This window comes from Leopardus geoffroyi, chromosome B3 (assembly GCF_018350155.1).
Source record: "Leopardus geoffroyi isolate Oge1 chromosome B3, O.geoffroyi_Oge1_pat1.0, whole genome shotgun sequence".
NCBI lineage: Eukaryota > Metazoa > Chordata > Mammalia > Carnivora > Felidae > Leopardus > Leopardus geoffroyi.
In genome coordinates, this window is record NC_059337.1 from 21443234 (window position 1) to 21465958 (window position 22725).

General features: G+C 37.5%; 1 protein-coding gene across 10 annotated transcripts in view; it reads right to left on the reverse strand.

The window, feature by feature from the left end:
- TRPM1 (transient receptor potential cation channel subfamily M member 1) overlaps positions 1–22725 on the reverse strand; it is a 137940-nt gene that overhangs the window by 6586 nt on the left and 108629 nt on the right. For 5 of the 10 annotated variants that reach the window (XM_045448882.1, XM_045448880.1, XM_045448877.1 and 2 more), the window contains 6 exons: positions 22218–22469; positions 20892–21084; positions 19366–19386; positions 18479–18623; positions 16992–17194; positions 16233–16365 (listed from right to left, as the gene is read on the reverse strand). In XM_045448882.1, the coding sequence (XP_045304838.1) occupies positions 16233–16365; positions 16992–17194; positions 18479–18623; positions 19366–19386; positions 20892–21084; positions 22218–22469 (947 nt within the window). The remainder of the gene's footprint in view (positions 1–16232; positions 16366–16991; positions 17195–18478; positions 18624–19365; positions 19387–20891; positions 21085–22217; positions 22470–22725) is intronic. The other 5 variants (XM_045448883.1, XM_045448878.1, XM_045448888.1 and 2 more) reach the window with 3 other exon arrangements.

Genomic DNA, 22725 nt, shown 5'->3' on the forward strand with positions numbered 1-22725 from the left:
CCTCAAGGTCCATCCATGTTGTCACAAATGTCAGGGTTTCCTTCTTTCTCATGGTTACATAATATCCGTTGTGTGTGTAAACCATGTCTTCTTTATCCATTCATCTGTTGGTAGACACTTGGGTTGTTTCCATATCTTGGGTATTTCAAATCATGCTGCAATAAACACGGAAGTGCATATATCTCTTGGATATTCTGTTTTCATTTCTTTCAGATATATATCCAGGAATAGAATTCCCAGACCATCTGGTTGTTTTATTTTTAAATTTTTGAGGAGCCTGCATATTGTATTTCATAGTGGCTATACCAATAAGTTTTCGTCTCTCTAGGATAAATAGGAGTGGAATTTCTGGTTCATACAGTGAATGCATGTTTAACTTTATAAGAAGCTGCCAAACCATTGTTTAGAGTGGCTGCACCATTTTATAATCCCAGCAGCCATGTAGGAGAGTTCCAGAAGCTCGGTGTCTTTGCTAGAACTTGGTATTGTCAGTATGTTTCTGTTTTAACTATTGTAATATGTGTGTACAATTATCTCATCATGTTTTTTTAAAAATTAAAAAAATTTTTTTTTATTTGAGAGGGAGAGAGATAGAGTTGGGGAGAGAGGCAGAGAGAGAGAGAATCTTAAACAGGCTCCCCTCTCTGTGCAAAGCCCAACTTGGGGCTTGATCCCATGACCCTGGGATCATGACCTGAGCCGAAATCAGGAGTCGTATGCTCAACTGACTGAGCCACCCAGGCACCCCTCATCACCATCACTCCTCATTTAATTTGCATTTCACTAATAGATAATAATATTGAGCATCTTTTTATGCACTTATTTGCCAAACTTAAGTCCTCTCTGGTATACCTATTCTCATATTTTGTCCATTTTAATAATTGGGTCGCTTTCTCCCATATTACTGAGTTTTGAAGTTTAGAAGAGTTATAGAAGTTGAAGTTCCAGAAGTTTAAGACTTCTAAGTATGTTGTTCAATAACAGTGGTAGAGTGGACATCCTTTGTTCTCAATTTTAAGGAGAAACCATTCAGTCTTCCACCATGTCAGCTGTGGGTTTTTTTTTTTGTTTTGTTTTTGATAAATGCCATTTATTAGATTGAGGAAGTTCCTCCCTGTTCCTAGTTTGCTGAGAGTTTTTCATTTTTTAAACTTTTATTCTTTCTTTTTTTTTAAAATCATGAATGGATGTTGAAATTTGTGGAAATGTTTTTTTCTTCACCAGTTGATATTATCATAGGTTTTCTTTAAACTGTTAGTACAGTGGATTACATGGATTTCCAAGTGTTGAACAGCCTTTCATTCCTAGGACAAACTCTACTTGGTTGTGACTAGACTCAACTTGCTAATATTTGTTGTGAAGTTTTGTATCTATAATCATAAGGGCTATTGACCTATAGTTTTCTTCTTTGGTTCTGTCTTTGATTTTTGTATCAGGGTCATGCTGGCCTCAGAAATAAGTTGGGAAATGACTATATCATTTACTATAGATGTTATATTGGTTGTTCTAGGGACTACAAAGTAGATAGTAACATTTCACAGTCTACTTAGCATCAATATTTTACCACTTCAATTGGACTTAAAAACATTACCACAGTATAGGTCCATTTTCTGCCTACCCTTTTATGCTTTGGTTGTCTTAGATATTACACAGACATATATTGAAAACCCCAACATTCCTTCATTCCTGATGTTCCAAGTTTACTTCTGGTATATGTTCTTCTGTCTGAAGGGGTTCTTTAAAAATTGTTATTATTTTATTTTTTTATTAAATTTTTTAAATGTTTAGTTATTTTTGAGAGAGAGAGGCAGAGTGTGAGTGGGAGAGGGGCAGAGAGAGAGGGAGACACGGAATCTGAAACAGGCTGTCAGCAGAGAACCCGATATGGGGCTTGGACTCATGAACTGCGAGATCATGACCTAGGCCGAAGTTGGACACTTAACTGACTGGGTCACCCAGGCACCACTCTGAAGAGTTTCTTGCAGTAATTTTTTTAGAGCCCAACTGCTAACAATGAATTTTCTAAGAAGGTCTTTGTTACATATTCATTCCTGAAGAATTTTTGTTGGATATAGAATTTGGAGGTTGACTATTCTTCTTGTCAGCTTTAAAAACACGATACTACTTTCTCCTGGCCTTCTTGGTTTCTTGTGAGAAATCTGCTGTTATTTAAATACCTGTTCCCCTATAAGTAATGTGTTGTTTTTCTCTGACTGCTATAAATTTTTTTTTTTTTTGTCTTTTGTCTTCAACATATGTACCTGGGTGTGGATTTCTTTCAGTTATTCCTGTTTGGTGTTTGCTAAATTTCTTTAATCTGTAGGTTTATGTCCTTTGCTCAATTTGGGAATTTTTCAGTTAATATTTCTTTAAATATTGTTTTCTGCATTACATTTTTTCTCTTCTCCTACTCAGGTTCTGATGGCACAGTGTTACACTTTTGAGCTGTTGCTCAAATTAGGTAATTACTACCTATATATATCTTCATGTTTACAGATTCCTTCCTCTGTATCTCTGTTATGCTATTGAGCCTATCCAGTGAAATTTTAATATCATTTATTACAGTTTTCAGTTCTAAATCTTTCATTGGTTTTTCTTTATATCTTCTATTTTCTAAGACTTTCTATTTTTCCATTAGTTTCAACTTTCTTTGCAATTTTCTTCAAGCATTTTTATAATAGTTGCTTTAAAGTATGTCAAATGTCCCGACATTTACTGATTTTTCCCTCATATTTCTTCATACTCTAAATTATTTTAGTTGATATTGTGAACATTTTTAAATTTTAATATATTTTTTTGAGGGGTGGGGGGGGGCAGAGAGAATGAGAGACAGAGGATCTGAAGAGGGCTCTGCACTGATAGCAGAGAGCCAGACGTGGGGCTCAAACTAAATGGTGAGATCATGACCTGAGCTGAGGTCGGACACTTAACCAACTGGGCCACCCAGGCACCCCCAGTGGACATTTTGAATACTACATCATGTGACAGTCTTGTTTAAATCCCATGGAGAGTGTTGATATTTTTCTTTTAGTAAATGAGTGACCTCATTAGGCTTAAGCTGCAAGTTCCAACATGATTTTTGTGGACTGTGATTCCAATTTCAGTTCGATTTGCAAAGCTTTTGCAGTGCTTTTGGCATCTGTACTGTGTGTGTGCAGCCCAGTGATCAGTTTGGGACCTTTGTAGTGGTCTATTCATTATTAGTTCAGTACTCAATGCCTTTGAGATCTTTCTTCTTTTTTAATATAGGCATTCGCTGTTATTCACTGTTCTGAGCACCACTTTTGCTGCATCCTATATGTTTTGGTTATGCTTTCATTTTAATTCATTTTGTGCTTTCATTTTAATTCACTTTGAAGTATTTTCTTTCTCTTTAAAACATTTTTGGGGGCACCTGGGTGGCTCAGTCAGTTAGGCATCCGACTTCGGCTCGGATCATGATCTCATGGTTCATGAGTTCAAGCCCCTTATTGGGCTGTGTGCTGACAGCTTGGAGCCTGGAGCCTGCTTGGGATTCTGTGTCTCCCTCTCTCTCTCTGTTCTTCCCCTGCTCACGTTCTGTCTCTCTCTGTCTCAAAAATAAATAAACATTAAAAAAAAAATTTTCGAATTGTGGTAAAATGCATAATGTAAAATTTACCATCTTAATGATTTTTAGGTGTATAGTTCAGTGGCATTTAGTACACTCAGACTGTTGTGCATCCTCAAAGTACTTTCTAATTTCTCTCGTAATTTCTTCTCTGACTTACCAGTTCTTTAAAAGTGTATTGTTTAATTTTCAAAAATTTCACATATTTCAAAATTTCCTTTTGTTATTATCATTTTATTTCATTGTGGTCAGAGTACACACTTTGTATAATTTCAATTTTTTAAAGATTTGTTGAGATTTGTTATATGGCCTAACATATGGTCTCTCCTGCACAATGTTCCATGTGCTCTTGAGAAGAATGTGTATCCTGCTATTGTTAAGTGTTCTGCTGGGTTGAGTTGGCATGTAGTATTATTCAAGTCTTTTATTTTTTGATACTTTCTATCTACTTGTTCTATTATTAATGTAAGTGAGATATTAGAGTCCCCAACTATTATTGTAGAACTGCTTATTTCTCCCTTCAATTCTGTAAGTTTTTGCTTCATATATTATGAGGCTGTGCTATTACATGCATAAATGTTTATAATTATATCTTGATAGATGGACTATTTTATCATACTACAATGTCCTTCTTTTTCTCTAATAACAATTTTTAAAAATGTTTGTTTATTTTGAGAGAGAGTGTAAATAGGGGAGGGGCAGAGAGAGAGAGAGGGAAAGAGAGAATCACAAGCAGGCTCCATACTCTCAGCACAGAGCCCGGCATGGGATCCTGAGCTGAGATCCACAACCCTGGGATCCTGACCTGAGACAAAAATCAAGAGTTGGACGCTTAACCGCCTGACAGGCTCTCCTCTAATAATTTTTGTCCTAAAATCTATTTTCTCTGATATTAACCACAGGTATAGCAACCACAGTTCTCTTTTGATTACTGTTCATGTGAAGTATCTTTTCCCATCTTTTTATTTCCAAACTCTTTGTGTCTTTGAATCTGGAGTGAATCTCTGTAGAGAGAATGTGGTTAGATTATATTTTTGGAAATATACAGTCTGACAGCCTTTGTGTTTTAATTGGAGAGTTTAATCCATTTATATTTAATATGGTTATTGATAAGGAAGAATTTACTTCTACCATTTTACTATTTGTTTTCTACATGTCTTTTGTCTTTTTTTTTTTGTTCCTCAATTCCTCCATTACTATCTTCGTCTGTATTAAATAGACTTTTCTAGTGTACCATTTCAATTCCCTTGTCATTTCTTTTATTATATATTTTTCAGTTTTCTTAGTGGTTGTCCTAGAGATTACATGTCAATCTAATTCAGATGAAGATCAATTTAATTTCAATAGTATATAAAAATTTGCTCTTTCAAAGTTCATTCCTTCCTCCTCTACTTTATGTTGTTGTCACAGATTTATATCTTTATATGTTGTGTGTCCATCAACAAAGACTTATAATTATTGCTTTATGCAGCTATCTTTTAAATTATAAAGAAAACAAAAAGTAGTTACAAACAAAAAATACATTTATAATGTCTTTTATACTCATGTATGTAGTTACCTCTCCTGGTGCTCTTTATTTCTTCATGTAGATTTTAGTTACTGTCTGTTGTCCTTTCATTTCTGCCCAAAGGACTTCTTTAGTATCTCACTCAGGGAAAGTCTAGTAGTAACAGATTCTTTCAGTTTTTGCTATCTTGGAATATCTTAATTTCTCCTTCAGTTTTTGAAAGACTGTTGTGTTGGATACAGTATTCTCAGTTGATAGTCTTTCTTTCAGCATTTTGAATATGTCACCCCACTGCCTACTGGCTCCCTGATTTCTGATGAGAGGTCAGCCTTTTATTTTATTGAGCATGCTTTGTGCATGATGAGTTGCTTCCCTCTTGCTAATTTCAGGATTTTTTTTCCTTTGGCTTATGACAATTTAACTATGATTTGAATAAATGTAAATGTTTTTGAGTTAATTTTACTTGGAGTTCATTGAACTTCATGGAGGTGTAGATTCAGATTTTTCATTAAATTTGGGAAGTTTTTGCCCTTTATTTCTTCAGATATTTTCTGCTACTTTCCCTTTTGTCTCCTGCAGCTCTCATTGTGTGTATGCTGTTGTGCTGATGGCCTTTCACAGATCTCCAAGACTGTTCATTCTTATATATTTCTGTTCCTTGGAATGGATAGTCTCAATTGACTTATCTTCAAGTTTACTGATTCTTTCTTCTGCCTGTTCAAATCTGATTTTGAGCCCCTAAAGTAAAATTTTCATTTAAGTTGTACTTTATAAGTCCAGAATTTCTGTTTGGTTTTTCTTCTTCTTTTTAAAATATAATTTCTATCACTTTATTCCTATTCTGTATATGGTGAGACAGCATTCTCATAGTTTCCTGTAGATCTTTAGAAATGTTTTTCTTCAGCTCTTTGAATGTGTTTACAATAACTGATTTAAAGTCTTTGTTAGAAAGTCCAACATCTGGGATTCCTTGAGGCCAGTTTCTTTGATTGTCTTTTCCCTAGGTGGACCTAGGTGGACCATGCTTTCTTGTTTCGTTGCATGTCTATTTAAAACTGGGAATTTTGAGTAATATAGTGTAGCAGCTCTGGAAGTCAGATTCTCTTCCCCACAGAGTTTGTTATTATTGCTTCGTATTGTAGTAGTTGTTGCTTATTTAGTGATTTTTCTGAAATGATTCTGCAAAGCCTATATTCTTTGTTGTGTGTGGCCACTGAAATCCTCCCCTGTTAGCTCAGTGGTCAGCTAATGACTGAACAGAGATCTCCTTAGATTCTGGGCTAAAAAGACCTCCTAGTCTTTGCTTAGGGGCTCTATGCATGCACATCTTCAACACCCAGCCAGATTTACATCTTTCTCTTAGCTTCTGGTTTTCACAGAGACTTTAGGTCAGCTAGAATTGGAATCTTTCTCCCTTGTCAGGTATTCTCTGAGCATGTGCATAGCCCTATGCATGCATATGGCTTTCTAGATTCCCAGGAATATGTCAGAGCTTTTGAAAGCCCTATGGACATCTCATTTCTCAGCCTTTTCTCTGGAGATTTTTGGTTAGGCTCATTTGTCTCAATTCTGTTATTTATCACCTTTGGGGAATAGGGACTAAAATACTTGTCTGTAAATATTTTTGACAAATGCCCTCTCCCCATCCTCACCCCTGGCTACTAGTTTTAGCCCTGAGGTAGTTCCAAGTCAGGGGAAATTAAGACAAGTCTTTTGAGCCAGTCTTTCAGGAAGCCACCAGACAGGTTAAAACAGGTAATTACAATTCTTTGTGGATGAGGTCCTTTCTGCTTCCACTGGTACCAGGAATTCAGGCTGTTATTTTCATGACTGCCACTGAACTGAGGAGTGGGGGATGGAACTAGGTAATTGAAATGCCACAAAGCTCACTAAAAAAAAAAGGATTCAGTAATGTTTCTTGAATAAGCACTCCACAAATTGTTGCAAGCCATTTGTTCATTTTCATCTTTCTAAAAAGGTTGATTCTGAAAGTTTTGCCAGTTTTGTTGTTACTTTTATGGACAGATGGATTCCAAGAGTTCCTTACTCTACCTTTTTTTTGGTGAACTTTGTCTCCCTCAATACTTTTGGTATGCTAATAAGGCGCAGAACCACACACAGACACACAGACACACATACACACACATACAAAGACACACAGTTTGGTAGCGAGCTCCAAAGTTCATTAGCAACTTCATGGGATTACTTTCCCAAGTCCATCCCTCTCTACAGTCTCCTTGGTGTTTCCAGTACTCTGAAGCTCCCCCTTTCCAACCTCCAATCAGAAACCTGGGGTTTAATTAATCCACTCTGCCCTGCACTTTCACAACTATACCTACTTCCAGGGCCAAGTGGCAGGAGGATACAGAGAGAGCAAAATGCAATAATTGGCCCCACCTTCTTGGTTCTTGATGCAATAGGTAGGGATTTCACTGGACCACTGGATCTCCTACGAATGACTGAGGGGAACAATAGGAAGGGAAAGAAGGCACTCTTGGAATAAGCAGGATAAGGTCTCAGAATAATTTCCTTTAATATTGAAAGATATACGACCTCATTTTATACCCCACGCTGAAAAAGCAAAAAATGTTAGTTGTTGGGAATACCCTCTTTGCCTCCAATGTCCTCTCCTTCCAATCCAAAACAATAAGACAATAACACAGTACACAATCATGTCACTCCTTGCTTAAAAATGGTACTAGCTTGTCATAACACTTAAAAGCCAAAGTTTATTGCAATGTTAGGTACCAAGGAGTGTGTTAAAAGGAAACCTTATAATCTCCATTGGTAATGTTTCTATGATACAAACAGTTGGTGCTTTCTCAGTATTATGTAAAGAGCCACGTAAATGCAGCTTCAGGTTTTCCCTTCTAATTCGACAGCAGCCCTTAACCTCCTCCTCAAGGATTTCTGTTACTTATATACATTCAAACCTTTTCAGAATCTGGCCCCCATCTTCCCTTCCTGCCTCATTTTCTTCTTCAACCTCAAATTTACTTCATAATCATTCCATCAACATCAAAATGGAAAAATAAAATCTCCTAGAACTTGACAAACCCTTAAGTGCCAGAGCATCTGATGACCTCAGTTTGAGAAAGTTTGTTCTAGAAACTTTCTACCATGGATATTTGTAGAACCAGATGAATGAAAGCTGCTTTGTTGATGCCAGGGGCCCCAGCCATTGTATATACCAATATGTTGCTACTGTTTATTATTTTTCAAAACAATATTCATTTTATAAAATATGTCAATATTCTCTTTCAAGTATTTCAAATCATTGGGTCAAACCACTTATTACTGTTATTCTAGTATACCTAGTATTTGGCTCAAAGGGATTATTTCTTTGGATGATAAGTACTTTTGTGATACAAATGCACTTTCTTAGACTGAAATACTGATTTCCTAGCTCTACTGCTATCCATTTTCACCAATTTGAATTCATGGCTTCTGTAATTATTTCTGTGTTTGGATTTACTTACAGATCACATAAGTGGCTTAACTAGGTTTTTATTTCACACATTGTGGTAGTATTTACTTCAGAGCAAAAATTCTTCCAATTTAGGACGCTTTTGAAAAGAGCACTGAGACCATTTTTCTAATATATGAGTTTCAACTGGCGGGCCAGAAGAACAATTCCTGAGGGCTAGCCTTTTATATCAGAGGAAACTAGAACCAAGTGAAACCTATAAACTGGCTGGGCCCAAAGTAATCATTCTCCTGTCTTTGAATAGAATTTAAGCTGTACTTGATTTATGACAATATATGCCCTTCCTTTTACTACTTTATGTGTATCTCCTACTAAAATTGCTGGGAGTTCAGAACCTAATTTGTTTTATCAGTCCTAGTTAATTATAGCTGTGTTTGTCCCTCTCACATTTCAGAGATTACTATAGATTGTTCTACAGGGTTGTCTGTTAAAAGGCCACATCCTAATGCCCTAATCAGTCTCCAATTCTATTTGTTTATATATATATATAAATATATGTATATTTTATATTATTTATATATATTTATATTTATATTTATTTATATATAAAAATATAATTCTACTTGTTCTGTAAATTAATAAAATGAGAGATAATGTTACCAGATTAGCAACTGGCATTGCATATCATGGCTCTTCTTGTTTTAGTTTGTTTTCAAGAAAAATAAAAGGCTCTTTATGATTAACATTTTGTCAACTTCAGTATTCTCCTTGAGATGTGCCCATATTTATGTTAGGGATGAAGGGCTCCATCAGCTCTGTCTTTATTATGCATCCGTCACAAGTGACAATAAACAACATCAACAAGAACAGCAATAAGAACAACAGTAGTAGCATGATAATGTTGTGAGAATTAAGAGAAATTGTGTAGATGAAAGTACTCTGTGAGCTATAAATGCTATGCAAGTGTAAAATAATGTGACTATGTGAAGTAGGTATGATTATAAATCTCCAGATGCTTTCATCTGTGTCTTACTATATCTATTATTTAGGATATTTGGTTTGGACATTATACTACTAAACCTGAAAGCAGCTTAATTAAAACACATTTTTTTGGTTGTTGTTAAGGTCTTGTAAATAATGTTTTCAATTTCATTCAAATAATAGGTACAACAATACACGAATTTGTGGCACTTTTGTAGTAACCTCTGAGAGAATACCCATAGATGGCATAACTTTCTTGGAGTGTCATTGACTCTTACCTAATAAATATAAGGTCCAAACTTATGTTCTCATAGTAACAGTTGTGTGTGTTTCCTAAGGAAAGAACTTAGACATTTGGAATTCTGTAGGAAGCTAGTTACTAGAACTTGTTTTATGTGCATTCATCTTTTTTGTGTGTGCAACCTTCACCTGCAAGGCAGCTTATAAATTATACGGAAACATTTACTTAATGATAGAGTTCAATGTTAACCTAAAAACATAATGTTAGTGGAACAACAAGGTCCAGTTTATACTTGAAGAAACCCGTGTTTCAAGGTTCCATGGTATTCTATATTGAGTTCTAAGATGATTCTTACCCTGTAATTTTATTCCCAGTCTACAGATCATAAACTTGTCTAATCCAGTCCAAAATTTATATCCAGCTATTTTAATTTCCATCTACTTCTTCATATGAGGCTGTCTTTTAAGTTTCGTAATTATAGTGAGAACACCCAGGGTAGAACCTGGTTCGTTACGCTTTACTTACAGAGTTTTTATTTTATGTGAAAGACTAAACAAAGAACAAGACTTAAGTCTTAAGTCTTCTGGCTTTCTCATTACTTTTTAATAAGCAAAATAGTGAAGACTTACCAAAAGACTATTAAGCTCTCTAGGATTTTAGCTCTAGGTCACATCATTTATATATATGGGCACACTTCAGACCTCCTTGATTTCTAGAATTCAAGCCATCTAAATCATTAGCCTTTCCTGTCTATATTCCACTTTCTGTTGAAGTAAGACTCTGGTCACTCACTGAAGCCCTTACTAATATCCTAGGTTATCTCTCCCTTACTTCCAACATAATAGTGTCAGCTCTAACCCTTCCTCTATTGCCACTAGGACTCCACAGCTGGGCAGAGAGAAATGGAGGCATTGTAGCACGTTTATGCTACCATTTGCAAACACTAACATCATTGTGGTGTCCCCACTGACTAGTTCTAGGTCCCTTTTAGCCTCCCTTTAGCTATGCCCCATGCTTCATTCACTAACTGCATCCTTGTCTTTGGGCTGTAGAGAGTCACTGATGAAGGTCATGGGAGTCACCTTGGATGTGGTCCAATAAAGTCATATTGGCTAGTTTCATTTAGGTCCTCAATACTCCTGCTGAGAAATTGCTTGGCTAGCTCCTTTCCTATCATATTTCCCCTAAAGGTGAACTCGAGTCCTCCCTAGTGGCTTCAAGTCTGTAATGTGGCTAGGGGATACTCTTTCCCCATTCCTATCATTCCTTCCTATGTATCTGAACTTGCCATTAGTGTAAAACTCTTGGCCTCTCTCCAGTCTTCTATTTATTCTCAAGGAGGACTGATTTTCTGATTGGTGTTAGGGGATCAGGACACCAGCTTGCTTTTTTTTCTCTCTCTTTGGGAGCCACCTGCTTGCAAAGAGCATTGGTTCTCACTTTTTTCTTTGCTTTTTTGTTTGTTTGTTTGTTTGTTTGTTTTTGTTAATATGTTAAGCTTAGTGGGGAAAGCTGATTCTGCTTGTGAGAAGGGAAGCTTGCAGGTGCCTGTGACTGAGCGGGTGTGGCTAATTCTGACTAATTCTGTGTATTTGGCAAGAACCGAACCACATCCTCTAGCACAACTTGTATTACTGATAAAGCTGATACTATTTTTATCTTTATCTCCATGTCTCCCTGAACTGGCTCTCAAAGTCAGGTAAGGAACAAAATTGTCATTTACTAGACACATTAAAACTCCAACATTTAATCCCACCTTTTCCCCATAATCCAAGCAACTTTGACTCCTATTAATTTATAAGATTAAGACATTTGGATCAAATCTTCCCCAAACTTCTCCCCCATCACTACATGTTTGTCTTTCTATTATCTTGTCTATGTCAGAAGAATCACCCACCTCCCTTCTAAGACTCCTCTCTCTTTCATGCCATCTTCTACTTACGATCTCATTTCTCTCCTTCTTGTCTTTCTTGTTAGGGTCTCTGTTATCAGCATTTTCTCTTTCTGATCACTTGGGAAGAGGATGCTAAATAAAATCTCAAGTCCACAAATTGCTCCTTTCCTAATCAAGCTTAGAGGAAACCCAACACCTTAACCCAGATCCACAAATATGACAAGAAACCCACTTGACCCAGAGATTTTGGGGGAATCCAAACCTTCTATTATAGTTTTGTCTAGTTTAAGACCCATAGATGCTTAAGTACAAGACCAGTAACTATTAAAATGTATAATTTGTGAATTACAGCCTGCATATTTGAACATATCAGACATGCAAAATAAAATTTATATAAATAGAAGATATGAAAGAGTAAAGAAGAGATAATAAGGAGGCATTGTACACCACGTATTCCCAAACCTATAATAATATACTCGTTATAATTAAATATTAAGTTTGGTGCTAAGTTTCCCTGAAGCTATGGGAAAAAGGGAGAGATACTGGCTTACATGATTCTCATTGTTCGAGAAAAGGAAGCTGAATCTCTGACAAAGTTTTTTCAGGAAAGATGCTTTCCTACTCAATTGCTCTGGAACCTGTCCACCAAGGGATGCCAAACCACAAAAGGAATGATGTGTTCAACAGCGGATTTCCAAGAAACACAGAGATGGCCTTCAAGTTCCAGTTGATAAAGATACATGTTACTTGGTATTAACCCAGTATGATGAGATAGAACATTTTGGTTGACAAATTCCACCGTGGTTGTACTGATAGAAGTTATTTATAAAATATTCTTCCAGCAGCCCTCTTGGTTATCTGACATTGTCCATACCTTCAAGCAAAGAAACAACACCTGATAGCATCGACAGTTTTGGTGTTACTGATATTAGAGATCCTTCCTGACAATTATGGGTAGCAGAAACATTTGTGTATTTAGACTTCCTAGTTGCCAATAGTAAAATCAAAGTTTTGAACATAGAGGGAGAACAGTTGATACCCTGTTTGACATTCATTGAGAATAGGATGGAAACTTGCATTCAAGTAAGGAGACAAAATTTTTAGTCATCGATTCATTAAAAAATATCAAGCTCCTGCTATGCAGAGACATGCAGGCTTCTTGGCCTAGTCTAAGGTATGAGATGGTCAGGGAAGTTTTCCATAAGTAATTGGCATTTGAGCAGAGATCTAAAAGGTGAGTAGGCAGAGGGAACAACATGTGCAAAGCCCCTGTGGCAGGAAGGGAGTGGTGGCTTTGAGGAGATGAAGGAAGGCCAGCGAGACTGGAATACCAAGCATGAAGGGCCAACAGTCCAGGGTGAGGCTGGACCTGGGAGCAATAGAAACCACTGAAAGGCTTTTAAAGAGCTGATGGGGTGGGGCGCCTGGGTGGCGCAGTCGGTTAAGCGTCCGACTTCAGCCAGGTCACGATCTCGCGGTCCGTGAGTTCGAGCCCCGCGTCGGGCTCTGGGCTGATGGCTCCAGAGCCTGGAGCCTGTTTCCGATTCTGTGTCTCCCTCTCTCTCTGCCCCTCCCCCGTTCATGCCCTGTCTCTCTCTGTCCCAAAAATAAATAAACATTGAAAAAAAAATTAAAAAAAAAAAAAAAAAAAAAAAAAAAAAAAAAAAAGAGCTGATGGGGAGGGGTGCAACCAGATTAGAGTGTAGTGAGTGCAGAGTGAATTGGAAGAGGAGAAATGATTATAGAGAGCTCAGATGCTCTCAGAGCTCCAATGGTTTCAGAGTGCAGAAATTCAAGTGAAAAAAAGATGATGGTAGCTTGTGCTAGACTGCTGGTGGCAGAGAAGGAAAGAAGTAGGAGGGGGGCATGATTTGTTCAGAAGGGGAAGAAAACACAATTGGATGATTTGATAGTGTCTGTCTTGCTGAATGAGATGGCTAGTGGTGCCACTGTCAGAGCCCAGAGCACAGAAGAGGATGTCCAAGTTTGGGAGAAAAACCATGAGCACAGTGCCCTAAGTCAGCAAAGTGGACACGCTGGATGGGGCTTTGGGTTAAATATCCTGCGGCAGTGTTGTCCTAACTAAAAACTGAATCATATCGTAAATCTCTGATTGAGGGACTAAATGTTTTATCTTACAAAATGATGAACTTGCTAGAACTTTATATATAACTTTCCAACAGTAAGGGAACGCCATGCATTTGGTTCTTGCACATGAGCCCTCAAAACACCCTGCATGGAGGGAGGAGCACAAGTGTCTAAACTTCCTGTGTGCACACGTTTGTAAGACTGAGTCATGCAAATTGCTGGCCCAGGTTGTGAAAGATACCAGACAACAGGGAGGTCCGGAAGGGACTGATGCCAACAGCACCTTCCACAGAGGTTCACTCCTAACTGGACCTTGCAGAGCGAATGGAGCTGGGGGATGACAGCTGAGAGAAGACCTGGAGAATCATCAAATGGCAAACAGTGATGCAGAAAATAAAAACAATCTGAAATGTGAAGAAGATTTTTTAAAATGGCAGAGACATCTGAGTGCTCAAAAATGTGATTTTAAAAGTAATCACTGGTGTCAAATTGCTCAAATTGCTCCTCAGCTGTCCTGGTTAAGAGTGAAGGAAAGGTATCTTCTCCCCAAACCTCCTCCTCCTTTTGTCTCTGATATTCACCTGTGGTTCAGCTTAGAAAGGGTCAATAAGGGAACCGGAGGGGCAGGAATGCACTCCCATCACCCTTGCAGATCTCAGCCAAGGGAAACGGGAAGTAGATGTTTTTACTGCCCAACACACTTTCATTCCTATTACGTGTGCACAGAGCCCCAAGAGGAAAATGCAGTTTGGTAGTGACCTGATAACCACATTCTTGGAAGGTTGCTCCAAGAATGGTAACAATCCAAACAATGTTGGGGGAGGGGAGAAGAGGAAGAAAGGGAGTGAAACAAAACACAATTTCCATTGTAAATTACAGGCTGTGATTAAATCCAAGTTAATGTCTAACTAGAAAGTGGAAATTTTAGATTATTAAGATTGGGGTAACTTATCTTTCTCAGGAAGAAATAATTGTTATATTTTGAATACTTAGTCATTACTATTAAAACAGCAAAGGAGTATTTAAAAGTTGGATTGAAAATGTACCTTATTAAGGCCAAAAGTTGGTGCAGATAACCCTTGAATTTGGCAGGTTGGATTACAAGGTGACTAGGTCTACGAGGGGAGAGCGGTCAGAGACCTGCAGCTGCCAGGGGCATTGTCTTTTCTGTGGGCTGAGGCAGAGTCACTGGCCTTGAATGTGCACCAGCAAGACTTCAAAGTGTATTATGAATTCTGTCCTAATTGTTGAGGCCTTCCACTGGATGGTCTGCTGATATACACACGTAACTGTACCAGGGAACTTTAATTCTGAGTATTGAAGGACAGAATGATAAGCTAGAATCACCCTAGGCATCATCCTTCTACCTTCATTGGTGGTTAAACACTTTGCACCAATGTTTTGTCAATTATCACAATCTTTAAATAATAATAAAAAATCTTAAATTGCTTTTATTAAGTGATAAATGTTCTTAAAATTATACGATTAAAAAAATATAGGTAGTGAAGTTTTATGGTTCCTGTCTACCCTTTGCTGGTTACTCTTTCCAGCTTCAGGAAAAGCAATACTATAAAATTTGGAAAATGTCATTCTTTCTGGCTCTCCCTGACCTGACTTCATTTGCTCATTCATTCTGCATTTATTAAGCACTACCATATGGATGATGCTGATATTGTTGGGACCCAGGTGTGAAACACACCCTGCCCTAGTTTAGACACTTCCACCTTTGTGGGGGACAGACACTGCTGCCCCTCCCTTAGTTCCCAGTCTCAGAGAACAGAGGAGGGAGTCTACCTCTGCTCTGCCAGGTTGGGCAAGGAGCAACCAAAGCATTAAGGCAGGATGAGGAGGTCAGTTCCTAGGGAATACCATCCTTGATAAAGTCAAGGACAAGTCAAGGGCAGGGAGAACAATGGCCTCCCTAGCATTTACACAGCTCTGCACCTGTTCTCTCCATTGATGCAGGGTATCAGAGTAAAAGCTCCCACTTCAGGAGTGGGCAAGAACCGTCAGGGCTTTTTTGTTCGGTTTGGTTTAGTTTGGGCCTGGAATATTTGCAATACCTGTCATCATTCACTTCTTTAAAAAATTTTTTTTAATGTTTATTTGTTTTTGAGAGAGAACACGAGTGGTGGAGGGGCAGAGAAAGGGAGACACAGAATCCCAAGCAGGCTCCAGGCTATGAGCTGTCAGCATAGAGCCCCACGCTGGCTTGAACACACAAACCATGAAATCATGACCTGAACTGAAGTCAGAAGCTCAACCTACTGAACCACCTAGGCGCCCCTGTCATCATTCACTTCTATAAAGAATTTACAATCACCGTTTCACAACTAGAGATTTTCACACTATTTTGGAGGCAAACACGTAAAAAAGCTAGTCTGAACAAACAAGAGAACTCCGAGTGAAGGTTTAAATGAACGTCTCCATTGCCCTTAAAATAGGGTGGAGGAGCCCGCAAACCCTTGGCCCGAGGACCCATTGCTGGCCCCGCGCTGGGCACACCTCTCGCACGTGACACGGATGCGCTCGTCGCTGGATGACTGCTGCTCGTCTTCCTTCTCCTGGAAGTGCTCCTGAACACACTGTTCCTCGAACTCATGCAGCCTCTTCAGCTCCTCGTCACTGAGAAATAGTTCTGCGGGAAAGAAATGTTTGCTGAGTGAGAAACGAACCCGGTGCGTGAAGAATCAATTTCGTTGCATCATTAGGAATTTCCCAGCCCAACCTGAATTAAGCGCCCTTGTCCTTCACTTGTAGGCAGTTCTCTGACTATTCCAATTGTTTGTTACACAAATAGGTTGTCATATGCAGCAATCATTCTTATCCTGGAGCAAAATGGCTCACTTTTTAAACACAAAACACCACTATTAAAGCTATTCGCAGAGTGAAACCAAGTATTATTTTCTGGAGAAATTTTGTGTGTGTTTTATGGATAGAGTCAGGTGGACAGCATAATTTTCCCATCCTCTTTAGATGCCACAAATTACAACATTCTGAAAGGAACTCTGAATCCACATAGAAGAGTCATTTTCAAGAACTCTGTCAATTTCTGATTTCTTTCACGAGCAGGCTTTTGGTAACACTAATTACTCATAAACTAACAGAACTGGAATAAAACCAACATAAAATGGGAAGCATTCTACAAAGAACAACAGTTGGACTAGGGTGTTCTGTTTTCACACAATTTAAAGTAGTATGTAGTGTCCAGTTGGAACACCCTTGAATTAGCCCAAGATAGAAATGAGAGAGTCCTGTACATACTCAATCCACGATCCTGTTCATCTTGGTCCCCTTCTCTTTTCTTCCTACAGCGACCGCTAAGACGCATAATGATTATATAGATGTGGCTTAAAATGATCATTGGTGGAGGTAGGACTGGTCGGTCATGAAATGTCATTATCAGCTGATATCGTTGGAATTTCCACACCTGGTTGGATATTGACTTTACCTCAAAGAAGGTATTGCTTTAAAAAGAGTAAATGTTTAATTAGTATTTTCCTTTTCATTTTGATTTCCCAGGGCAATCAGTTGCTCACATTGAAATGAAAATAAACATTGAAATGACCGTTTAATGCCTGCTAGTACTGACTCCTAGACTACCCTGTTTTTTGGTTTAACTATCAATGTGGATTATCTACACTCAAGGACATTTTTCTCATATAAATAATTAAGAATCAAGTGTATTGTAACTGCCACCTACTGCCCTCTTAAAACATCACACTGCAGTCTATTGACTCATACACTCAGGAAATTTTTATTTCATATTTTTAAAGGTAGGAGCTATTCAACTAAGAATTTTGAAGTATTTAAACCTTTAATACAGTTGAAAAAGAGTTTGAACCAGATTCTTTCCAAAGCCTTGGTCAGTTCTAAGATTCTATATTTCTGTGAAGGATTTTTTTCCCTCATATTTTTCATCTTAGAAGCTAGAAAATATTTTTTTCAACATGTGTTAAGTATGGTCACACACACAACACATTTGCCCATTTGCCAAAATGGGTAAGTTTTATAAGAAACTTGATACTGTAAGCCATTTCTTTCCTAGGCCATTTTGTCTTCTATTCTGTAAATGATAAGGAAAGTATTTTATATAATATTGCAGTAATTGTCATAGCTTATGAAATCGACATTGCTTTCTGAGCCTCTGATAATGCTCAGATCTTCCCTACCTCCGGAGACTTTTATCTAAGGAAATATTTCATTAGATTAAAATACACATCAAAGTGTTAAAATACTAAACAAAATTAAAATTAAAATGTATTTAAGAGAAAGACAAATACCATATGATTTCATTCATTTGTGGAATTTAAGAAACAAAACAAGTGAAGAAAAATGAGACAAAACAAGAAACAGACTATTAAATGCAAAGAACTAGTGGTTGCCAGAGTGGAGGTGGGGGGGGGGGGATGGGTGAAATTGGTGAAGGGGATTAAGAGTACACTTATCATGATGAGCACTAAGTAATGTTTAGAATTGTTGAATCATTATATTGTACACCTGAAACTGATACAACACTGTATATTAATTATATTTCAACAACAAAAAATATTGAACCATTGAGAAAAATTTAGTGTGTTTAAGTGTCAACTTTTGACTCATGAATACACTAAGGCTGCTTAAATTTGAACAAAAGAGGTTGTAAAGATTTTACACCTTTAAAAGCCCTCCTGAAATTCTGTGTAAATCCGTGGCCCCAGATTGGAAATTTGTACTGTAATTACTAATAGGCACCCAGCCATGACACATACTTGAAAACTGCAATGAGCAAGTTCACCAGCAGGATGTTGGCTACCAGTAGGTAGCACGCCATGATGGCCGGTGTGAGCCAGGCGCCTGGGATACAGGGAGGGAGCCGCTTGCCTTCCTCATCATACTGGTTGTCACCACAAGGAGCTGCAACAAAATTTGTCTTGTTGTACTTGCTTTTTACATAGAATGAATGGAATAAATAACTTACTTATGCCGTTAAATGACCTATTTCTTTTTTAACACGATTTTCCCCTGATTTCATAAGCAATAATTTTTCATGTGAAAATATCTCCTACAAAGAAAATAAGAAACTCATTTCTGCACTCAGAGATAGTCATTCTTGACTTATATTTGTAAACGTTTTCCCATTTCTTTCTTTGTGTTTTTCATATACAGAAGTTCTTAATTTCTAAGCAGATAGATCTTTTTTTCTGTACTGTTATCCATTAGAAAGTTATTGTGTCTTCTGATTACTTAAGATCAGCTTATGTTGTCTCCTTAATTTCACTTGTACATGAACTTTGGAAATAATTTTGTTATGAGGAAGGAGGTATGATGCCCTCTACCCTCAAATTTGTTAATCAACAGTTCTGGTATCATTTTGGAAAATCATCCTTTCTCTGCTCATTCAAAATGCCACTTTGATCCTATGGGACCTATGTCCTGAACTAAAAAATAGAATGATTGCAAAAGTGATCAGTGAAGTAATTGCCATAAATATATCATCTACCTACTTTTTACTTACTTACAGTTTAAAAGAGTATTAACATCAGAAAACAAGAGGAATATTTAAGACCAGCGTAAGGCTATCAGTAATTAGCTTAGGAAGAGACTGATGAATACACACATTTCATGAACTAGAGTCATCAATTCTGTGTAAACTTACGATTAATTTCCATGGCGTAGACTATATAGCGATTGGAAGCAGGATTTTATTTATTTTTTAGTTGTGACAGGAAGGGAGGAAAGAAAATGAGACGGCAATTGAGAGAAAAGTAAAACACATGATTAGCAACTTAAGAATGGTTTTGGTGTCAACAAATGCAAAGTATTCAAGCTTGGGAATTATAGATTCATGCTTGGAAACAGTGGTCTATTTAGAGGAAATTATACACATTATTAATACTAGGAAATATATATATATATATTTCATGAACATTGATTTTACCATATGCTATAAAGCGATAAGAAGCTCACTAGTTAAAAAATACTGTGAAAAAGATATGAGGCTACTGGCAGATGATCATTTTAATCAACTGGTTAACCAATCAGGCGTTCTCTATATCCCAATTCACATACCTCATAAGCACAAAGAAATGCAAAATTATTATGCAATAATCAGATCAAGAGTCAAAAACCTACATTTAATGAAAATATACTCATTTGCCTCTTTATCTTCTCATTAGCAAATTTAATAATAAAAAATTAAAAATATTACAATTTATGTCTGGATCATATGTTTACCTAAGTAAATATTCTTTGGAAACCAAATTAGATTTTTACATTCTGGTTTACCAAGGTACAGACACATTCAATATCTCGCATTCACTTTGAGATACTTGTCATGATAATGTGTTTGGAGTTATGTTCTGAAAGCTAGGTAGAAGGCATTGTATGAACTAGTTATCAGTCTAACCCAGTGGCAGACAATGCTTTGACAACTGTGTGTTTCATACAAGTGGAGGATATTCAAAACCTATCCCCAAGAAGCAAAACACTGGAAATAGCAGTCTGATGCTTTGTGACAGAGTACAACATGCAAATGAAAATATGGGGGCAAACACAAGAACAGATCTGAAGAACCTACCACACAAGAGACACCATGACCTATCAACTCAGCCTGGGGAGGGGCTGGGGCCTGCACCACCAGAAATCCATACAGGATTATGGCTTATTTCCTCTGCTAACATCCTGATTATTTTTAATCATAATAATAACAATAACAATTAACAACAAAATTTGAACTGCATAAGTGAAGAGGAAATTGATAGCCACATGGAAAATGGCCTTTGGAGAAGAGGCTTGAAGAAGAGGATGACCCAAGACACCAGTCACCTTGTCATGCTCGCTATCTCATTCTCTTGGAACAACACTACTAGCTCTGCCTTGGAGTAGAAAAAAATTTACGTTGAAGAAATATTAGGATATTGGCACTGGTGCTGCATTCATGTGATAAGATATTCACCAGGTCCAGCTAAAGTGATCGGACTCAAAATTCTGGTTAACGGTTTTTAGAAGAGAAGAAATGACTAATGTCTCAAAAATCTACATTTCATATTCTGCACTTACTCCTTCATAAAATGATTTGATGCTCATGGCAGAATAAAAAGTAATTTATTTCCAAATTAACACATGCTCTTCCATTAATTTGGAACTGATCATCTGCCTCAGAAGCAGGGAAGAGAATCTTACTATGAATTCTATTCTTACGGTCTATCTGGTCTGCAAACACCTCTCCATAGATCATCCAGTAGGGCATGTAGAAGATGTTTCGGGCCAGTCTCCAAGAAGGCTCCTCATCTGGGTGCAAAATGGCTTGACGGGCTACTCCAAAACTCATCAGCACAACCAGCATGATGACCACAAAATACAGCATGTCAATCATCTGAGTAGAGAAAACATGTGTCTTGACTCATGGGCCGGGTTCACCTGGTTCATTGTAATGCTCTCCCCAAAGACTTCATGAGTGCTTAATTAGGAAGAAGAGAGTCTCTTTCTCTTCTCTCCATCTGAGCCATGGGCTCCTAGTTTTTATACACCATGCAATACATACATCTTATTCTAGAACATTGACTCCCTCATTTGTTCTCTTTCTTCTCCTCTACTGTTGCCCATAAACAAATAGTCCTCTCATAACTACGAGTGCAAAAGAAGAAAGGGAAGAATTATGGGGGAAACATGGGAATTTGTAAGGGAAACTAAGGAGTCAGAGGAGAAGATATCTAAGAAAACAAGATAATGAATTGAGAATACAGAATGATATTTATTCATTCATTACACAAATGCTGAGTGGTTACAGTGAGCAGTGCTCTGTTTACTGTGGATACTGAACTGGTATAATTCCTAATTTTGGACATCTCTGAAGATGAGGGCCCTTGCCAGGATAAGCTAAATCATATATCCTTTTACTCAAAGCCACGTGCGCTATAAAGTGTTATTTGTAAATTTAAGATACTTCCTTTCTTCTGGGTCCGGTCCTAACACTGAAGCTGTTTTAGGTGATGTAAGGATGATATGCTGACTCATTTTTTTTCCATATAGTATGGCCTATTCTGGAAGAAATGTTGCCATGGACTTGGCCTAATCACATGAATTACCTCAGGCCAGAGTACATGGGCTGAAGATTGGAATACAGGTTGTGGAGTGACCCTGGGCCCTATTTGTCTCTGGCTTTTACCACATGTTATCAACTGGATTATTGCTATATATATAAACATATATATATATATATATATATACACACACACATGCAGTATTAGTATGTACATAGATACAGTATATATATATATATATATATATATATATATATACCTCTGTATAAAGCAGTATGTACTGTATGTATATACCATATTAATGTGTAGGAAAACTATGTATCTTAAAGCAAAAAACATTTCCTGTAAGAAACTAATTGCAAAGGAAAGACCAAATGAAATCTGACAAAGCCACACCCAAGGCTTGGTCTCAGGTTCTAACCACAACCACAGCATCTCTAGTTACTAACGGGATGTCAGTACTAACCATCTTTCCAATCATCATCACATAAGGCCCCAGATACTTGTTGACACCAAAGATGTCCAGGACACGGATGTACCAGAAGATGATATCCACACAGTAGATCACTCGACCATAGCCCATGTATGGCTGCTTTTGTAGGCGAAGGATTGCTCCAATCATGAACATGGAAATGGCCACAAGATCCGTGATGTTCCAGTACTCTTGAAGCCAAACTTTTATTTTCTGGCTGAGTTTTCCTGGTTCTGACATGAGGATCTGAAAACAAAGAACAATGAACAAGGAATGCTGTGTTGGAAGCCACATCTCAGAATCTTGGAAAGATAGGACTGGTGGAACATTCCAGGGCATCTGGTCCCATTTCCTGGTGAAGACCTCTACACACTAATCTTCTCAGGCATTGAAAGATATCTCGAAAGGGAAATTCCATGGAATCCTCTATATTCCTAGATGCAGTGTTTCACAAACTCTCAGGAAATGCCTTCTAAATTATGTTCTTCTGGCTGTAATTAAA